At 37.0% G+C, this 17,112-nt stretch overlaps 1 protein-coding gene across 1 annotated transcript; it reads right to left on the minus strand.

The window, feature by feature from the left end:
• Positions 1–701: 701 nt before the first annotated feature.
• On the minus strand, positions 702–16,839 carry LOC132861046 (heparan sulfate glucosamine 3-O-sulfotransferase 6-like). The gene is made up of 2 exons (XM_060892388.1): positions 16,108–16,839; positions 702–3,490 (listed from the first exon to the last, which is right to left on the minus strand). Exons 1-2 carry the CDS (start codon positions 16,575–16,577, stop codon positions 2,872–2,874), a joined length of 1,089 nt encoding a protein of 362 aa, XP_060748371.1. The 5' UTR covers positions 16,578–16,839; the 3' UTR covers positions 702–2,871.
• Positions 16,840–17,112: the final 273 nt, after the last annotated feature.

The raw sequence follows: 17,112 nt of genomic DNA on the forward strand, positions 1-17,112 counted from the left end.
CTAAGCTTATGTAGATGCTGTTGTGTATGTAGCAAAAGTCCATGTCCATATTATAACTTGAATATTTGTCGTTAGTTGCTCTGTACTCATTGATTAAAGGCATTCTAGCAGCATATGAGAGCCTCATGCAAGAATAATGTGCTAAAATAATTTTCCACAGGGTTGTAAATTTAAGGAGTAATCTCCTGTCCTCCTCCTCGTTCCATTCCATGCTGACTCCATCCATATTTATATTTTTGCTCCATGTTATTGATTTAATCATCTGTCACTGACTGATATATTGATTAAAAAGACACACAACCGACTCTCTTTTACATGTGGCTAGGTAACAACACGGTTTCTGTCATTACAGGCCCATGTAGGCAAGAACGGGTTACAGCAGGCAAAGCGGTAATCTCAAAACTTTCATAATGAATAAGTGAAGATGTTAAAAAGGCTAAGTTTAGGATCTGCAAACCATTTATTTATAAATGACACATCCTGCCTCTATTTTAATTCTTTTGGTGCTCCTTGGTTTTTTCATTTTTCTCACCTCTCGACATTCATTTGTTTTAAACTGCCTTTGGTGTAATAAAGTACGTTGGACGCAGACTTCTCAGAATCAAAACCTGTTTATTTTACAATAACATAATTTCATTCCTCTTATACCACAGTATTTTGCCAATGCTAATATTTTTATTTACTTATTAAATAACGACTCATACAATTTGACTTTTTTATAGCTATAATTATTATATTGTGTATATTATATTGTGTACTTATATAAGTCCAAGTATAAGTACAGTACATTGTAATCTCTACAAAGCAGATTCCATTACCTGCCTTTCATTTTTACTCTAGTGCATTCAAAGAGACTGATGATGGAGCTGGTCCAGAACTGGTGATACACAGTCTGATATAAATCAACAAATGTGGAAAAAGAGACATTGTGACACATTTGTGACAGCCCCCATCAATACCAGCATAATAATAATAATAATAATAATAATAATAATAATAATAAACAAGTAGCTTCAGGATAAATAAAGAACAGAAATTATATAGAGTTTAAATCCAACCAAGGAAAAATCCATCTCATTTCTAATTATATAATTATTGAAATAACTGTATTTATTCGTGATCTTAATAATATATTTTAGTTTTGTTTTGTTTTGCATTTAGACAGACTTGGTCCTCCATGTATACAAAATGCATATGACATTACAGCAATACTAATGAAGTAAAAACAATAAAATTTTACAGTATAAAATCTTGTACAGCAAATAAACCAGGAATTAAAAATGAACTACATAAGAAGTAAGAGCATGAGGCAAAAGCATCATATATACAGTTTGTTACAGTTTAGACATATTCTGTTGTGTATAATCTACAAAGTCCTTTGTTTTTGTATACATATACATACAAGAAGACATATTGTGTAATTAAATTCCAAAGCACATTATATATCAGTAAGTAAGACAAAAGGAATAAAGGGAGGGAAGATGTGACACATTTTCATCTTGAGCATTATCTTTTGTTTCCCTTGTTGTTTATTCCCATGCATCCTATGTGGAAAAAACATACATTACTTAAGACATTATGTAGACCATTAATTGAATGTCCATTGAATGTATGTAAAAGAATGTTGTGTTGAGTTTAATACATTCATAGTTCTAATTTGAGTTCATGTATTTCAATTGTGTAGGGATCAAATTACATCTAACCGAAAGGCACAAGGTATTAACATATACTGTACCAATTCATTTATTTGTAAATGACCATATACATATGTATACATATATGGCACAGTTTCTGTGTGGAGGCCAAGTTTGAGAAAACAACTGCACTGTGCAATTTTTTTTCATTCATTCATTCATTCAAACATCAATTCATTCATCTTCAGTAAACACTTTACCCTGGTCGGGGTTGAGGATGCACAATACAGTATAGAGTACAGAACCTATCCCAGGACCACTGGGTGTCAGGCTTGTTATTCTGAATTAGATATACCATGCCCACTTATATTCACACTTTTAAGTATCCAATCCACCTACAGTTTTCTGGGATCTAGAAAACTCAGAGGGAGTCCAGAAAGACACTGGAAGAACATATGAGACTCCAAACATGCAGAGAGTTCAGGATGGACCACAGAGCTGTTAGATGCCAGCGCTATTGTGACGCTAAATGAATCTTTAACCTTCAACAATCTACTTTCATGAATTCCTATTTATTGTACAGCTCCTAAACACATCCAAAATGTATTGAAGTATAGTGGTTTATCGAAATATTATGATTGGTGTGAAATGTAAATAATGTAAGCTCAAAATAGTGGTCCAAGCATGCTTACACAGTATAATGGCAATAGATAAATATATTTACACATAAAAAATAAATATACAGTACATGATAACCTTTCCAGAAAACAATAAATGTCTTGCAAAGTTTAATTTCTTCTTTCATTCACTAGGTGTGACTGTATTGTGCTGTTGCTGGCATAACAATCTATTAAGCCTTTTCATGATAAACATTACAGTGTTGGCATTTTCCTCTGTGCAGTACGTCATTCAGGGACTACATTTGGTTTAATGAATGTACCTCATACTTTTCTATTTTACAAAGAAGGTAATAGAAAGAAACACCTTTCAGTATGTATGATATACAATATACTGTGCATTGCATAATATTAGGATCCAGAAGACCTAAATAAGCTTATCTGAACCTGTTGAATACTTAATAAACATTCCAATAACATGCAGTGACCTAGGACTGGCTCTAGTTATATGAAGTCACACTTCCTCCTTTTTAGAGAATGTGTAAATGAAATAAATGTTCTGAAATGTGCAAATGGTGTGTGTTAAGTTGTCTTTTTAATCCAACTCCACTTGCAAAGCTTCAGTCCCAGCCAAAATCATGGCCACTCATCTGGTAGAACTTGTGGTTGAAGGGTCTATAAAACTCCCTAAGTTTCTGAAGGACATCTGCTGGAATGTGAGGGTGAGTCCTACCCTTGGATTTTCCCAGGCAACGTGGCCTACTGCTGCCCTCCGGCTTCTTCAGACACGGGAAGCCCTTAGTCTGGTTGAAGTAGAAGTGCTTGTTGCTGACAATGCGCTTGAGACCCAAGAAGTCTTGTACACGTCCCACCTCACCGGCTGGGTCGCTAACTAGTCTCTCCCCACTTACAAACAAGAAGCTGGATAGTGGAAAGTGCTGAAGCCAGTTCTCCAGGTGCTGTGCATACATGCCAATGCGCACAGCACTCCATAAGGTATCAATGACTCCCAAGCTGGAGTTTTTGAAAACCAGTGTCTGGAAGGACTGAAGTACTGGGCTTTTGGTCTGAGTCTGTGTGTAATCAGACACAGCTCTGGTCACCGGATCTCGCACCACCACAATGAGTTTGGTCTTACAGTTCATAGCACACAGTCGGGAAGGGGCTTCTTTGGTGACAAAGTAGCTGGGGGTCTTTTCCATTGTGATCTGCCCATCAAGGGTCCTTGGCATCAGGTTCCTGCAAAATGGAAGATTTCAGTGTATAAATCATAATAGAAAAAAGACAGCTTAGATGCATTCAAGTAATGAGTATTAGTTCTTTTTAAGATCTGGCTTAGTAAATCATCTACACTTCAGCCTGGTCAGGGACTTTGTGGATCTGGCACTGTTAACACTGGGAACAAGTTGGGAAAACACCCTGAGGGATGTGTATTCCCATTTTGTTTGGGCAGGTATGAACTATACACACTCAATCATACACAATCACACTCACATTCAGGTGTGAATTAAAGTAAGCAGTGGTCCAATTTCTATTGAATTCTTGTTTGGTTTGACTGTAGTAAGAACAATCAACTCTGAAGCAAAACAACCGAAGAAACTGAAGCAAACACATTATATATTATTGGTTTTGGCCAGAATTTTTGAGATATGAGCTGCTAATCTAAGATGCATGACACAAATTCAGAGTCAGACAGCAGAGACTGACTGCCATGCCAGAGGACAATTGAGTACAATGTTTTCTTGATATAAAAGCTGAAAAAGAAAAAATTGGTGTTATCAATGCAGCACTTAAAACTACTGTTGATTTTAAAAAAAATGTATTTATATTGCTTATTAATCCTTTTTTGCATCTGGTCTGGTTCTTGATTCATTTCTGTGATTTTGAAAGGTTTGGCAATGAATAAAAAACACATTAATTTACCTTTCTAGCATTAATCCCTTCCCACCCCTTCTGCTTGCAACTTCTTTGTTTCATGATCACTTAGATCAGAACAAATAGAAAACTAACACATATTGGTTCAAATGGATCAAATTCTCTGTGATTGTACAGATAAAAGATAGCTTGCAACCTTGTCAAAGAGAGGTCTTATGCCACATAGTGTCTAAGCCCTGCAAAAAAAGGCGAATGAGATACAGTAACAGACCTCATCCTCCATGTAACATAACATGTGAAGCACAAAAAGGAATCAATTAAAAAACATGAAGTGTTTGAGGACACTGCTATCCTCAAGGTCTGGAAAACCTAGAATCAAAGGTTCAGAACATTTTATATCCAAGCAATTTTAATTGGAAAATGCAAAATGTGGCAAAATGTGGATTTCATAGGAAGCTTGTGCCAAATTTCCGCATTCAAGCAAAACCACCGTGACTTTGGGCTTTTGTTTGCTAGGTTGTGATGTAAATCATATGGTGGACAATGCCCTTCTGAGACCCATCTTGCTTTTCTTTCTAAAGCGGTGGGATTAAAGGGGACTTATGAACATCATGTGAAACAGTACTCCGCTCAATAAGGATCTGATCAGCAAAAGCCACAAAGCCGCAAGAACCACTTAACAGTAATTTCCTGAGACTTCCTGCTCCCTGTCAATGCAGTCTCAGGCCCCTCCTGTGTGTGTGTGTGTGTGTGTGTGTGTGTGTGTGTGTCTGTCTTCAAGCAAGTTAAGATCATCTTAACTGGGAGAGAGAGATAGAGAGAGAATTCAGTGTAATGCTCATTCTACCATTTAACAGTTACCTTTGTACTGTTATGCTTTAGGGATATTTGTCTGTAGATGACAGGGGTATATGCACTGATATCTGATATATGCCTGTAGATGAGTGATTGCATAGGTGCAGCACATGTCATTATAACCTGCTATTTAGAGGGAATACACCAGTTCTACAAGAGTGACAGTAAAGGTTATCAGTAGAAACAGAACAAATACAGGCATGAGTCAATCAGTATATGTCAAACTCAAATTGAATCAAATTTAACATATCTAATTATCAGTGTTAAAGTTTATCAATATTTTACATTTTAATTTACTTTTGTCATTTCTGCTTCTATATGGTGATGCAAATTGTATAAGATTGCCAGTTAGAAAGCCAGTTAGATAATCTGCTATTCCTTCTACCTTTTATCTCTGCAGTGGAATTTAAATATGTTTTGTGCAAGAAAGAAAAAAAAAATCACAGTCAATCACCTACACAGTAACTCTTGCCTTGATGAGCTAGATAAACTAATGAATCTGTACTAAAGACAAAGAACATGCCAATAATTAAAGTAGAACATAATCAAATATTACTTTAGCTTACAATACAAATGTATTAATCATATTATTTATTTAAGTAAGTTGTAATGAGTCTGTCTGTGTTTCTGCCGTTTCTGTCTGCTGTCTTTCCCTGTTGTTAATTGTTTGCTCCGCCCACTCACTGGTTACCACGGACATTAATTGAACTCCATCTCTCCTTCATGTGTTGTCTTTGTCTCTGATTGTCTCTGCTTTGTCATTGGTTCCTGTCAGTTATATATACTCTGTTTTCTCACGTCCCTGTTGCTAGTCGTTGTCTATATGTTTGTGTTCCTGTTTGCGCTGTGTTGCCTAGTTTTTCCTGTCTGTTTTCTGTGTCTTGACTTAGTTTATTAAAACGTTAAAAACTGCACTTGGATCCTCACTCGCCTTTGTCCTGCATCGTGACATAAGTAAGATGCACAAAAGTGAAAGAAAAATATTATGAAGAAAATCACAGCCACAAGAACGGTGGTTTTTCGTTTTATTGTCAGCTGGTTTTGGATCCGTATTTTAGTTATTTTTTTGCTCATTCAGTATTTGTATTTTTTGCGTTGAAAGTAACAAAAAGAAAAAAGGGAAAGAGAGAAAAAAGTTTTTCTTTACTTGTTTTTTCTTTCATGCATTTCATCTTTAGTTTTTTTTAATGATTTTGATCATTTATAGGAGTAAAATGAAACACCTGAAAAGTTTTCCTTTTCCTAAAACCATGAAATTTAATACTTTAATGAAATCTTATAAGTTGCTATCTGTTAATTCTGTTATAGAAAAAAATAATTTACCCCCAATGAGTTCAAGCCAAATATAACTGTATTTTCTTGTATCTTAAAGCAATATTTTGTTATAAACCTCTAAATTACAGACTTAGGAGCCAGATAGAACTTTATAAACCTGAGGTCTCATTTAAAGCCATGCTTAATGATAATATTAAGTTGTAAGAAGATGGTGATTAAGCAAAAGCAGCAGTACAGCAAGTTTTCAGTCACTTTTCACATCATTCCAGACCTAGTTTAAAAGTATTCATGATTGACATTGATGTGAATTGTCTTAAATGTTCAAAATGAGCATAGTAAAGTGCTACTGTACTTAATTCTCTGCTTGTGATAACCCTATCCATAACCACATGGAGATCATTAAGCCCTGTTTGTTAGAGAATATCCAGAACTGTATCACTTTTCTTTGTGATATAGTTTCTGACATTTTGAGTGAGTTTGACAGAGATCAGGATGGGAAATCAGCTTCAAGTCTGTGGTGGTGAACATGAGCAGAAATTCATGTTGTGTGCACACAACATGTGTGCATCAAGGACATGCACAGATCCCTTGCGTACATAAATATTGTTTTTTGAGACTGACCACAGTAGTCATGTATCGTTCTCTAGCTAGAGTGAATGCATTTGGACATGTACACGATTTACATGACAGTCAAACAACTATAGGTTTATATCCCTTGTGCTGTACATTATTAAACTATCCTACATATAGTGGGTCATTTATGAAGATGTTCACCCAATTAGAAGGTGTATCTATACTTTATGAATACCTCCTCAATGTAGGATCATTATATATGTGCTTCTGTGCTTCTATGCCTCAGTTGCTGCAGATCAATGTGTCTGTCTCCAAGGTGTGAGGTGGAAGACACGCAAAGAGAAGTACTAAAAGTGATCAAGGTTATGTGACTGCAATGTCTGTGCATGTCTGTGTCCCTGATCTCCTGTTCAATGACTCTAAAAAGTCCTCTGATAAGTCATCAGGGATTGACTGAAAGCTGTCTAGGTGAATTCATTCATAATTAATGTGGCCATGGCACCAAGAAAAATCATTACTTCTTTTCTCCCAGGATTAAAAATAACCATTTAAAATTTACACTGAGAATGCATTTCAGGAAAATAGATCAGAAGGGAATGTGTGCATCCACTAGTCGGTCTGGAGGACAAAGTGAAAATACAAACCACAGCTTTAGTGCACCTGTTCCTTACATACTGCAGTGCAAAAGATTAAGCAAAGTGAAAAAATAAACAGATAAATAGACACAGACCATGGCCTTTTCAGAAACTTTGCACTTGTTTATGCATGCAATGTGCTCCACAATACCGGAGCTGTAAAGCAAATGTGCATTTTTCATTGTTTTGCTTAGTGCCAGTGTGTTTCTCGTAATTGTGAAACGTTCCAGACCTTATGAATTAAAACTCCTTCCTCGAACACATTATACTAAAATATTTGTGATATATTTGTGTTTGATAGGGGGCACGGTGGCTTAGTGGTTAGCAGGTTCGCCTCACACCTCCAGGGTCGGGGTTCGATTCCCGCCTCCACCTTGTGTGTGTGGAGTTTGCATGTTCTCCCCGTGCCTCGGGGGTTTCTTCCGGGTACTTCGGTTTCCTCCCCCGGTCCAAAGACATGCATGGTAGGTTGATTGGCATCTCTGGAAAATTGTCCCTAGTGTGTGATTGCGTGAGTGAATGAGAGTGAATACACTCCGTCCAGGGTGTATCCTGCCTTGATGCCCAATGACGCCTGAGATAGGCACAGGCTCCCCGTAACCCGAGGTAGTTTGGATAAGTAGTAGAAGATGAATGAATGAATGAATATTTGTGTTTGTTATTTATGATTGATAGCAATTCCGGTGCTAATATGTTCATTGGTGCTGTATTTTTATTATTCCAAGTAACTAGTTGTCTGCTGAGCAGATGATTCAAACATAATTAATAGTAATGTCTTGCTGTTAGTTTCTAAAAGCAAAATGTAGAAAGATAGGATTATAGTGGTAATGAAGGAAACTGAAAATTGTCTAACATATTGATGAAAGGAGTTTAAACCATAACATTTGACTCTAAATTTAATACTAAAATAATTTTTTTTTGCATAAATAAATATTATATATTGATTATATATTTATATGCATGTCATTCATGGTGAACTTCTCAAGATTAGTGTTTATTTTTCATCATAAATTCTGGACAATTTTGTGTCTTGTCCGTGTTCATATGGAGTGTAGATTACTAGGAAATAGCTGACTGATACTGTTAGTCAGATAGGTTCCTGCTGTTTAGAGAATACAAGTATACGTCCCACAACAAGCAATTTGTTTCTGATTACAGAGTCTCTTTCCATCTTTGCAAGATCATAAAAGCTCACCACCATTCATTCCCTAGCATTTAGCCATTTAGCCACTTAAATCACCTCCTTCTCGTGGGCCAACCGCCATCATCACTTCTTCTCAGCCAGCTAAAGCTGATGTGTTCAAATGCATGAGAATTTTATTTTGTACATTTCACAAGCTCTTCTCAAAATGGATGAAATAAGCTTGTATAAAAGCTTATTTCATCCATTTTGAGAAAAGCTTGTGAAATTTGTGCTGTTTAGGATTTACAGTGTTGAGATTTTACAGATATTTTACAGACATTTTACAGACATGGTAAGTCTAAAGGCTACAGCGTGTTGGTGGCAAGAACTCTACTTTAGTTTACAACTTCAATATGATAATCACTTTACAGACAAGTTAATGTCTGAACAATGGGTACGGTGGACAATGCTAAAACTACCATTATTAAAGGACATAAATTGCTACCAGTAAAATGTTACACACCCACTGAATGTGCTAAAGCCAATGGGAATGTGTCTGGATGTCTAACACGGCAAATGGATATCATTTCCCAAAAGGGTTAGAATTAGTTTTTAATTTGTAAAAGAACAATACAATTAAGTAATATATAAAGTGTGTATAATGAGACAAGGAGAGAGGACTGTACACTCTTAGAAACAGGCTATCTAATGGGGTTCTACTTAGAATATTCTTGCACAGGATTTTATTGAAGGGTTTGACAGAAAACTATTAAGAGCTCCCCCTGAGGGTCAAGCTGAAGAACCCCATGAGGATCAGGTGTTAAAGCGTTAACATTTATTTATAGTCTAGGACTGAGTCATAACCTGTAAAGTGTATACAGTTTTACATGTTTCTCTCACAGGTTTCATTTGCAAAAGAAAAGAAAGGCTGAAGTGTTGGACAGGCAGGTATGATGAGGCGCCAGACAAGTATAGTGATGGACAAGGACAAATATGGCCTGAGGATGATGGAGGATGATAACGATAAATAGGCACCGTGAGAATATTCAAACCACCATTCCAGATGTAGCTGAAAACCTCCTGAGGCTACTGGGTCAAACAGAATATAGTTTCAAATTCATAGCTCTAAGCAGAAACACTTTCAAACAGTCATGACAATTTTACTTAAATTCCCAATTCCAGAATGAAATGGGACAAAAAAAAAAATAAATCATGGGCTGTAGTCGGCGCTCTATTTGGGTGATAAACATAAGCTTTGAGACTGTGCTTCCAACCCAAAATGAGATGTATGACTTAATATCTCGTGTCTCAAACACCAGCACACATAGAGGACCACACAGAAAAGGAAATTTATGTTCATGCCATTGTGGTAAGGAACATCTTTGACTTAAAGAAACCAGGCTAGGGATTTTTATACTGCTGCAGTATTAATATGTCAAGAAGTAACGCTGAAGACATTTTACAGTGACTACATGTAAATATAAATGAAACAAATTTCCTTTACATTTTCTGACATAAAAAAGCTTTTGGAATCTGCACGTTACATTGAATATTATAGTAGTACAATAAAACATTTATATAATATAGTCTGCTTTTAATAGTAGTACAATTGCACTTTGCCATCGCATACTGATTTTGTTGAATGCTTGCCATGACTCTAACCTAATGTTATTCTTTGTGGGCATGGCAAAGCATCCAAGCATTACAACAGAGCGTCAGTAATATATGACATTATATATTGGCATGTGCAACTTTGTTCTCATCAATAAGCATCTTTTCCTGTGTGATTTATTGGCATTGGATTAATAGAGAGCTTGTGACAGTGATCTCCCCAGAATTCTTGGATGTTTCTGAAATATGAACAATACACCTCATAGAATGGTAATTCTGACCATATGGGTTTGAGACTATTGGCTCCCATGGTGTTTCCCTCTATAAAGCAGACACTTTTAAAATGATGTGCAAGCAGACTCCACACTAAAACCACTTCCTTCACTGTTAAACCTTTCCAACGTCTACTGACGTTAGAGAACTTGTGCTTTCTGGAATCGTTTGGAAAGTTTATTAAGCTGCTTATAGTAGACATTCATGTCAACCTGCCTGAACATCACTGAAACAGATATATAAGAAAAATGGTCATCGGTAATCACAGGATTATAGGAAAATCCAAATGGAACGACTTGTATTTTAATCTTTATTAATGTCATGTCATCTTCAGTGGTGTCCAAGGTTTATTTTGTAATGAAATTCTGAGTTGACATTTTCAGCTTAAGTGTTTTTCTTTGACAAACTATTTTCACTTTTGTTAACAGCTGCCAGCTTTATCCACAATGCTGTTTGACTGAGAGCGGATCAGCTCCTGAGGCTTCAACTAGTCGAGCTAAATACCTGCCTTTGTACAGTAACTACTATAGCAATGCTATGCTATGATGTACAGTAAGAACAACAGCAAACTTCTTAAAAGAATAATGATATATAGCACCAACCAATAAATGAGCTGTAGAATCATTAAGCACATCATAAATACTTTAATGTAGACATAATTAATGTGTCTCAGTGTGGAAGTTTCCTTTAAGGTCCAGTCTCAGAATATCTAAGCAGAGATGAACATATTAAATTGTTTAATTCCTTAAATATAGATATGGGTGAATGTTCATCAGCGCTATGCTAGAAGTGATATTCTATAGTCATGAGTCATGTATATATACCATATAAGAAGGTTACTTATGCTCATGCCTAACCTGTAAGGATGTTTGCACTTGCTACCGTATTAACAGATTCAAGGGCAGGACTGAATTAATTCAAAAACATCAAGCGTTGAACTCATCATCCATCAATCTGAAGTTTATATTAAGATCAAAGAGAGAAATTAATCTGGTCTGATCAATACTCAAGTCATGCATGATCAATGCATGTGGGATGTACTTTTTTTTAATGCCAGAGAATATTCCCTGAGGATGTCCAGTGTAGAGAGAAGATGAATGCCTTTTTAATGTTCTTATTTCGTTGTAAGGATTTTAGTATTAGTCATGCATAGCTCTATTAGAAATCCGTTGTCATTGCAAAAAATTAGATTTTTTTCCAGAAGGACTTCTGTGGAGCTTATGTAGGAACTGATCCAACACGTTACATTCGTTGTAATAATTATACAGGGCAAAGCACCTCTGTAGACTCCCTTTTTTTAGTGTGTTGAACAGAAACTTGTATTTATACACCAGGAAAAAACACTTTAAGTAGAGTTCTTACTAACTGTAAAAGAGAATATCAGAGTTCACCGAAGGTTTGTTGACAATCAGAATAAAATGCAGATAGGATTTTTTGCATGTATTTAATATCACGCCATACATATCATATTCTTGTCAGAGGTCAGTCCTCTGGAGTTTAATTCCAAAAGAAATTTGGATTTTTTGTAACTTTTGTGGTATGACTTTTACTCTTTGTTCATCCTCATTCAATTAGCTTGTAGAATGCAACCAAGGTTTAAAACAGCAAAATCTACTATAATTGTTGCATTCAGTTTCCAACCAGTTTAAAAAAAGGCGAAAGATATGGACACAGGAAACAGGAAAAACAGACTGAGGCAAAATACACTCTCTATGTCGCGCTTGCTATGGTGTGCCAATTAAATTTTGGAAACTCTGAAATCTGGATTGCAGCTGTCATTTCACTGCCCAGTCTTTGGTCAAAAGATTCCATCCCAGTTGGAGTAAATTTCCTACTGCATCTGTAATGCCAGCTATTAGATTTTAGTCCGTCATACAGTATTTCAGCTACGACTAAATGCTCGATCCTCTGTGCTCCTGATATGTGTACACAGTCTAAAGCAACCTTGTTTTTCTTGGCCTTGTAATTTCCTTCAAAAGACAAGAAAACACATGACTTTATGAACTAAACTTCACACAAAAATGTCTAAGATGTACATGCAGTCAAATTTGTTTAGGCATCAGCTACATGGCTGTCCCATGAATGACAGTGGTTTTCCTGTTTGCATGTGCCCCGTTTTTCATGGGCTATGAAAAGCATTGTTCCGAAGACCTCTAAAACCAAATGAACCATCACTGAAAACCCATTAAGGGCTTTTGTTTAGGTTTCTCTTGGCCCTGTTGTTATGTGGCTCTGTTTTACAGGCCTAATACAGTACTGTATATGCACATACAAGAAAGCCTATGAATTGTGAACAAAGCTGGCTGCAATTGAAACTAAGCTTTAAATGACAGATGATTTGAGACACATTTGAGCATTTTTCCTGCTTTCAAGCCATGGCATGAACATATATATATATATATATATATATATATATATATATATATATATATATATATATATATATAAATTGCTTTCTCTTGAGTTACATATTTATATTCATATTTATGTCTGGCATTTGATATGTATTTAATAATTCTGTCGGGTTATGTAACATAAGGATAACAACAACCAGCAAATCCAACAGCCTGTGCAAAATGTAGCAGGACTAATCAGGTGAATTTCTACAATGCTGTACAGACAAATCTATTAAGCTTTCTTTAGACACATCAATCACACTGTTAAAAATCTTTTAGTGGTTCTCTGACAATCACACACAATCTGCTCAAGCTGCGACAGCCTGCTTTCAGACTGCCTTATTTGACAAGCTGGACATGTTAAACTAAACTATCATGAAATCAAGCTACTTCTAGCTGAATGAACTCACAGCACAGGTGATCAGAGAAGCATCTGTGACTGGTGAAGATCTGAAGAAGGTTTTGTGAGTTTATAGAACGTTGTGTGAATTCAAGCATGATCACATGTCAGGACCCTCTCAAACTGGTAAAGGAAGCGCAGGATGCAGTGGTGCAGTGAGTTATCGCTGACATAGTGCAGCCTGGAGGTCACTCAATGCCATTTATCCATGTTGGTTTAGTGACAGAAGAGAAAAAAGTATCAAAACATATTTATAATTGCTTGAAAGGAAGTGAGTTGAACTTTTCAGTCTAGGACATAAACAAACACTTCTCTTGGCACTTCACTCTTTTCTTTCTTGTTCATTTCCACAGAGTCTGCTCAGTATGTGTCATTGTTTAGGTCATAGTGAGTTATGTCTAGCCAGCAGAGGTGCTTTCATCAGCGCTGGGAGCGTGATTACTTCAGTCAAACTCCACAGTGGTCTGCTCTGGCTTGCCACTTTGCACACTTCATACTTCTACCCTTTGATACCTCCAACGAAAAGAAAGCTGTAGTCGGTTTCAGAAACACTCTTTCAGACATCAGCACCATGAAATGTATGGTTTGTATGGTTGCCTTCACCACATCTGTATGCAATAAGGTTACCATGCACAGAGGGGGAGTCTGGTGGCTTTTTAAGGCAAATGCTCCCAGTGACGTTTCCACTACTGGAGCTTTATCCAAGCAATTAAAACACATGCAGTGTTGTGCTCTGGCTTCTGGATGTAAGGCCTGCCACAGGAATTTGCAGACAAACACTTCCTCTCCTCCTACATCGAGTGGATGTGAGCTGCCTCATGTGGGGGAGAGGTGTGGGAGAAGGGAATGCAGATTGCACTAAAATGATCAGTGGCAAAATACTACCATGTGTTTTTCTTATTTTCAAATGAGTAAGGTGACAAAAGCCTTATGAGACTAAATTGCTGTTCTGAACATTGAATTTGTAGCTATCATTTCTTTCTTTCTCTCTTATCTTCATCTCACTCTCCCTACATGTGTCCACTGCCAAAACAGACAGTCATTCCATTAGACAAACGACAAGACTCTCCTTAGCTGAAAGGTTCTGTAAGATTGTGCTGACATCTGGAGACCATTACGAGTGGTTCCATCCATTACACTTAGCAGCCGAGAACTATGATAAAATTACCACTTTGGTCATTACGGTCATCTTTTCCATTAGAATTTATCACTTAGTAGTTACAACTTTATGCAGTTTTGAGATACCATGTTTTTCCCTGTTACACACAGTTAGCAACATATAATCTTATTTATTTATATCAGCGGTTGAGCTTCTTTTCACCAACCCTCATCATCCATGTAGTACCAAGTCTGAGCAACATCAAATATTATGCCTTTTTTTTGCAGCCGTCAGGGTTGTCAAGTTTGTGTATACATACTATATTTGGCTTTGTGTGAATTTTCAAATCTTTTACACATCCTGCTCCCTGATGCTATTCAGCTAAAGCAAAATTAGATCTATATTTTAAAAACATTATTTAAAAAAATATGAAATTGTTGTCCAATTTATTTTATTAGTTCTATGAACTAATAAAATAAATAAAGAACTAAGTTCTATGAGCACTAAGCTCTTTCTGAGTGCCCTGACATTCCCATCATTTTAAAAACATTGGTTAAGGCATGTGAATTAGAAAATGTCTGGACAATAACAGTATAACTATACTCTTCTGGATTTCTGCTTACAGCAAAGGAGTACTGTAAATGGTAGGTCTCAGGTACCCGACATGTGCTGTCCACAGATGCAAAATTATATGTTATATGTATTATATGTGCATGATGAGATTGAACCTGTTACCATCCCAACACACACACCCTTCTTACTCAAAATAGTTTTGGCTACACTACGAGAATGAGCTTACATAGTCTTTTTTTGTCTTAAAACTGATTTGGTATTTTGCATAAAGAACAAATGCAATAAAAATGGCTATAAGTGTTATAAAACCCCTTCATGTTCTGAAAGCTAAATGATGGTTATATGCATAAATGTGTGATCTTAAAGGAGTTTCTGACATTACACCCTGTTCTCTTCTATAATATCTTCTAGAGTACACATTTAAGGAAGCACTTTTACTTTTACTTTTAAAAGTGTGTGTGTGTGTGTGTGTGTGTGTGTGTGTGTGTGTGTGTGTGTGTGTGTGTGTGTGTGTGTTTGTGTGTGTGTGTGTGTGAGAGAGAGAGAGAGAGAGAGAGAGAGAGAGAGAGAGAGAGAGAGAGAGAGAGAGAGAGAGAGAGAGAAATGTACACTTAATGCACCTTTAGGTAAACGATACGCACCAAAATATATATGTACAATATTAAAATACACACCCTTAGGTTTCCATTGACATAGAAAGATTAATGTTAGCACTCGTTTTTGTTCTGAGCTTGCATGATAAATGCAGCTGCCTGAGTGGTAAATGTTATCAGACAGCACACCTGTTCACACTTCCATGTAGTGTACTTTTCATGTAATGGCTTAGAAGCAGGTGAAATGTTATTTAGATTAAATGTTCACGTGATAGACTGGCGTGTAGCATATATTAAGGAAAGACATTTTGAACAACTTGGGAAAGATTCGCATGTGAGCGATTCTGTGTGTGTGTGTGTGTGTGTGTGTGTGTGTGTGTGTGTGTGTGTGTGTGTGTGTGTTTTAACCCTGTTGTGTGACATAGTCGTGAAGTCACCAGAACTTTTCTGAGAACGTTAACTCTAGTCTAGTCATTTAGAGGAGTTCAAATATGTTGCATCTAATACACAGCAATCCATGAGCTTCTTTAACACACTCATAACACACAGTGATGGTGCATGTTGTGTTACAGTACCTGTACCACTCGAGACCCTTGTGGTAGAATCTGTCGAAGAAGTGCGGCTCGGCGCCCACAGCGCGCACATCTGGATGGACGCGCAGAAACTCCAGCAGCGCCCTGGTTCCCCCTTTCTTCACGCCAATTATGATGGCTTGGGGAAATTTTTTACTTCCGTACGTGTTTGAAACAGAGATTCCACTTTCCCCGCCGCCGTGTTCCGACTCCAGTGGCTCCGTGAGTGCGCTCACGAGAGCGGAAATAGTCCCGTTCAAGCGGAGCTCCGCGCGCACTGCGCGCACTTCACTTGGTGCCTGGTGGCTCATCAGATTTTGTCGCTCCGAGATTTTTGGCACCGAGTCCAATTGGCAAAATCCACTCAAGCAGTGAAAAAGATAGATAAACAGCAAGAGCATGGTAAAAGGCAGCGGCACTCTGGACAGTGCTCTGCCCGAGTTCAGGCGAGTCCTGCAAACACTGCATCCCATGTGTTGCGATAATGAGCACCTGACAACATGCTTACATATCAGTGCAATGATTTATACACCTGGTGATCCATCAAAGTTTGTTCCTTCGTATGTGCATTCAGAGAGTAAATTCTCCTGTGTGCTCATGCATATATTTCTTCACGCAGCTTCACTGTCATTATTTGGCACACTTACTTGTCAAATGATTATTAAGAAAGCCCATATTTCCCTTTTGTGGCGAGTGTCTCGGTGCTCCTTTCTTTGAGTTCAGGAATAAGTTTAAACCCTTCTCACCGTTTGAGTCTCGCTTTCCACGCCTTGAGTGAAGTCTCCACCCTTTACGCGCCTGATATTATAAGGCTAGAAGATCAAAAGGCCACCGAAGCCATTCTTTCCTTTAGATAACATTTAGAAGAACATTTCCCAATATTTGTTATGTAAATACGCACGAAGCATGAGATAAATAAAAAAAAAAATACAAGATAAAAAACTCTATACGGGAATGTGTATGTGCCTTCAATATAAACTTGGAGTTATTCCAAGTTTATGAAATTTA

Source organism: Tachysurus vachellii, chromosome 18 (genome assembly GCF_030014155.1).
Source record: "Tachysurus vachellii isolate PV-2020 chromosome 18, HZAU_Pvac_v1, whole genome shotgun sequence".
Classification (NCBI taxonomy): Eukaryota; Metazoa; Chordata; class Actinopteri; order Siluriformes; family Bagridae; genus Tachysurus; species Tachysurus vachellii.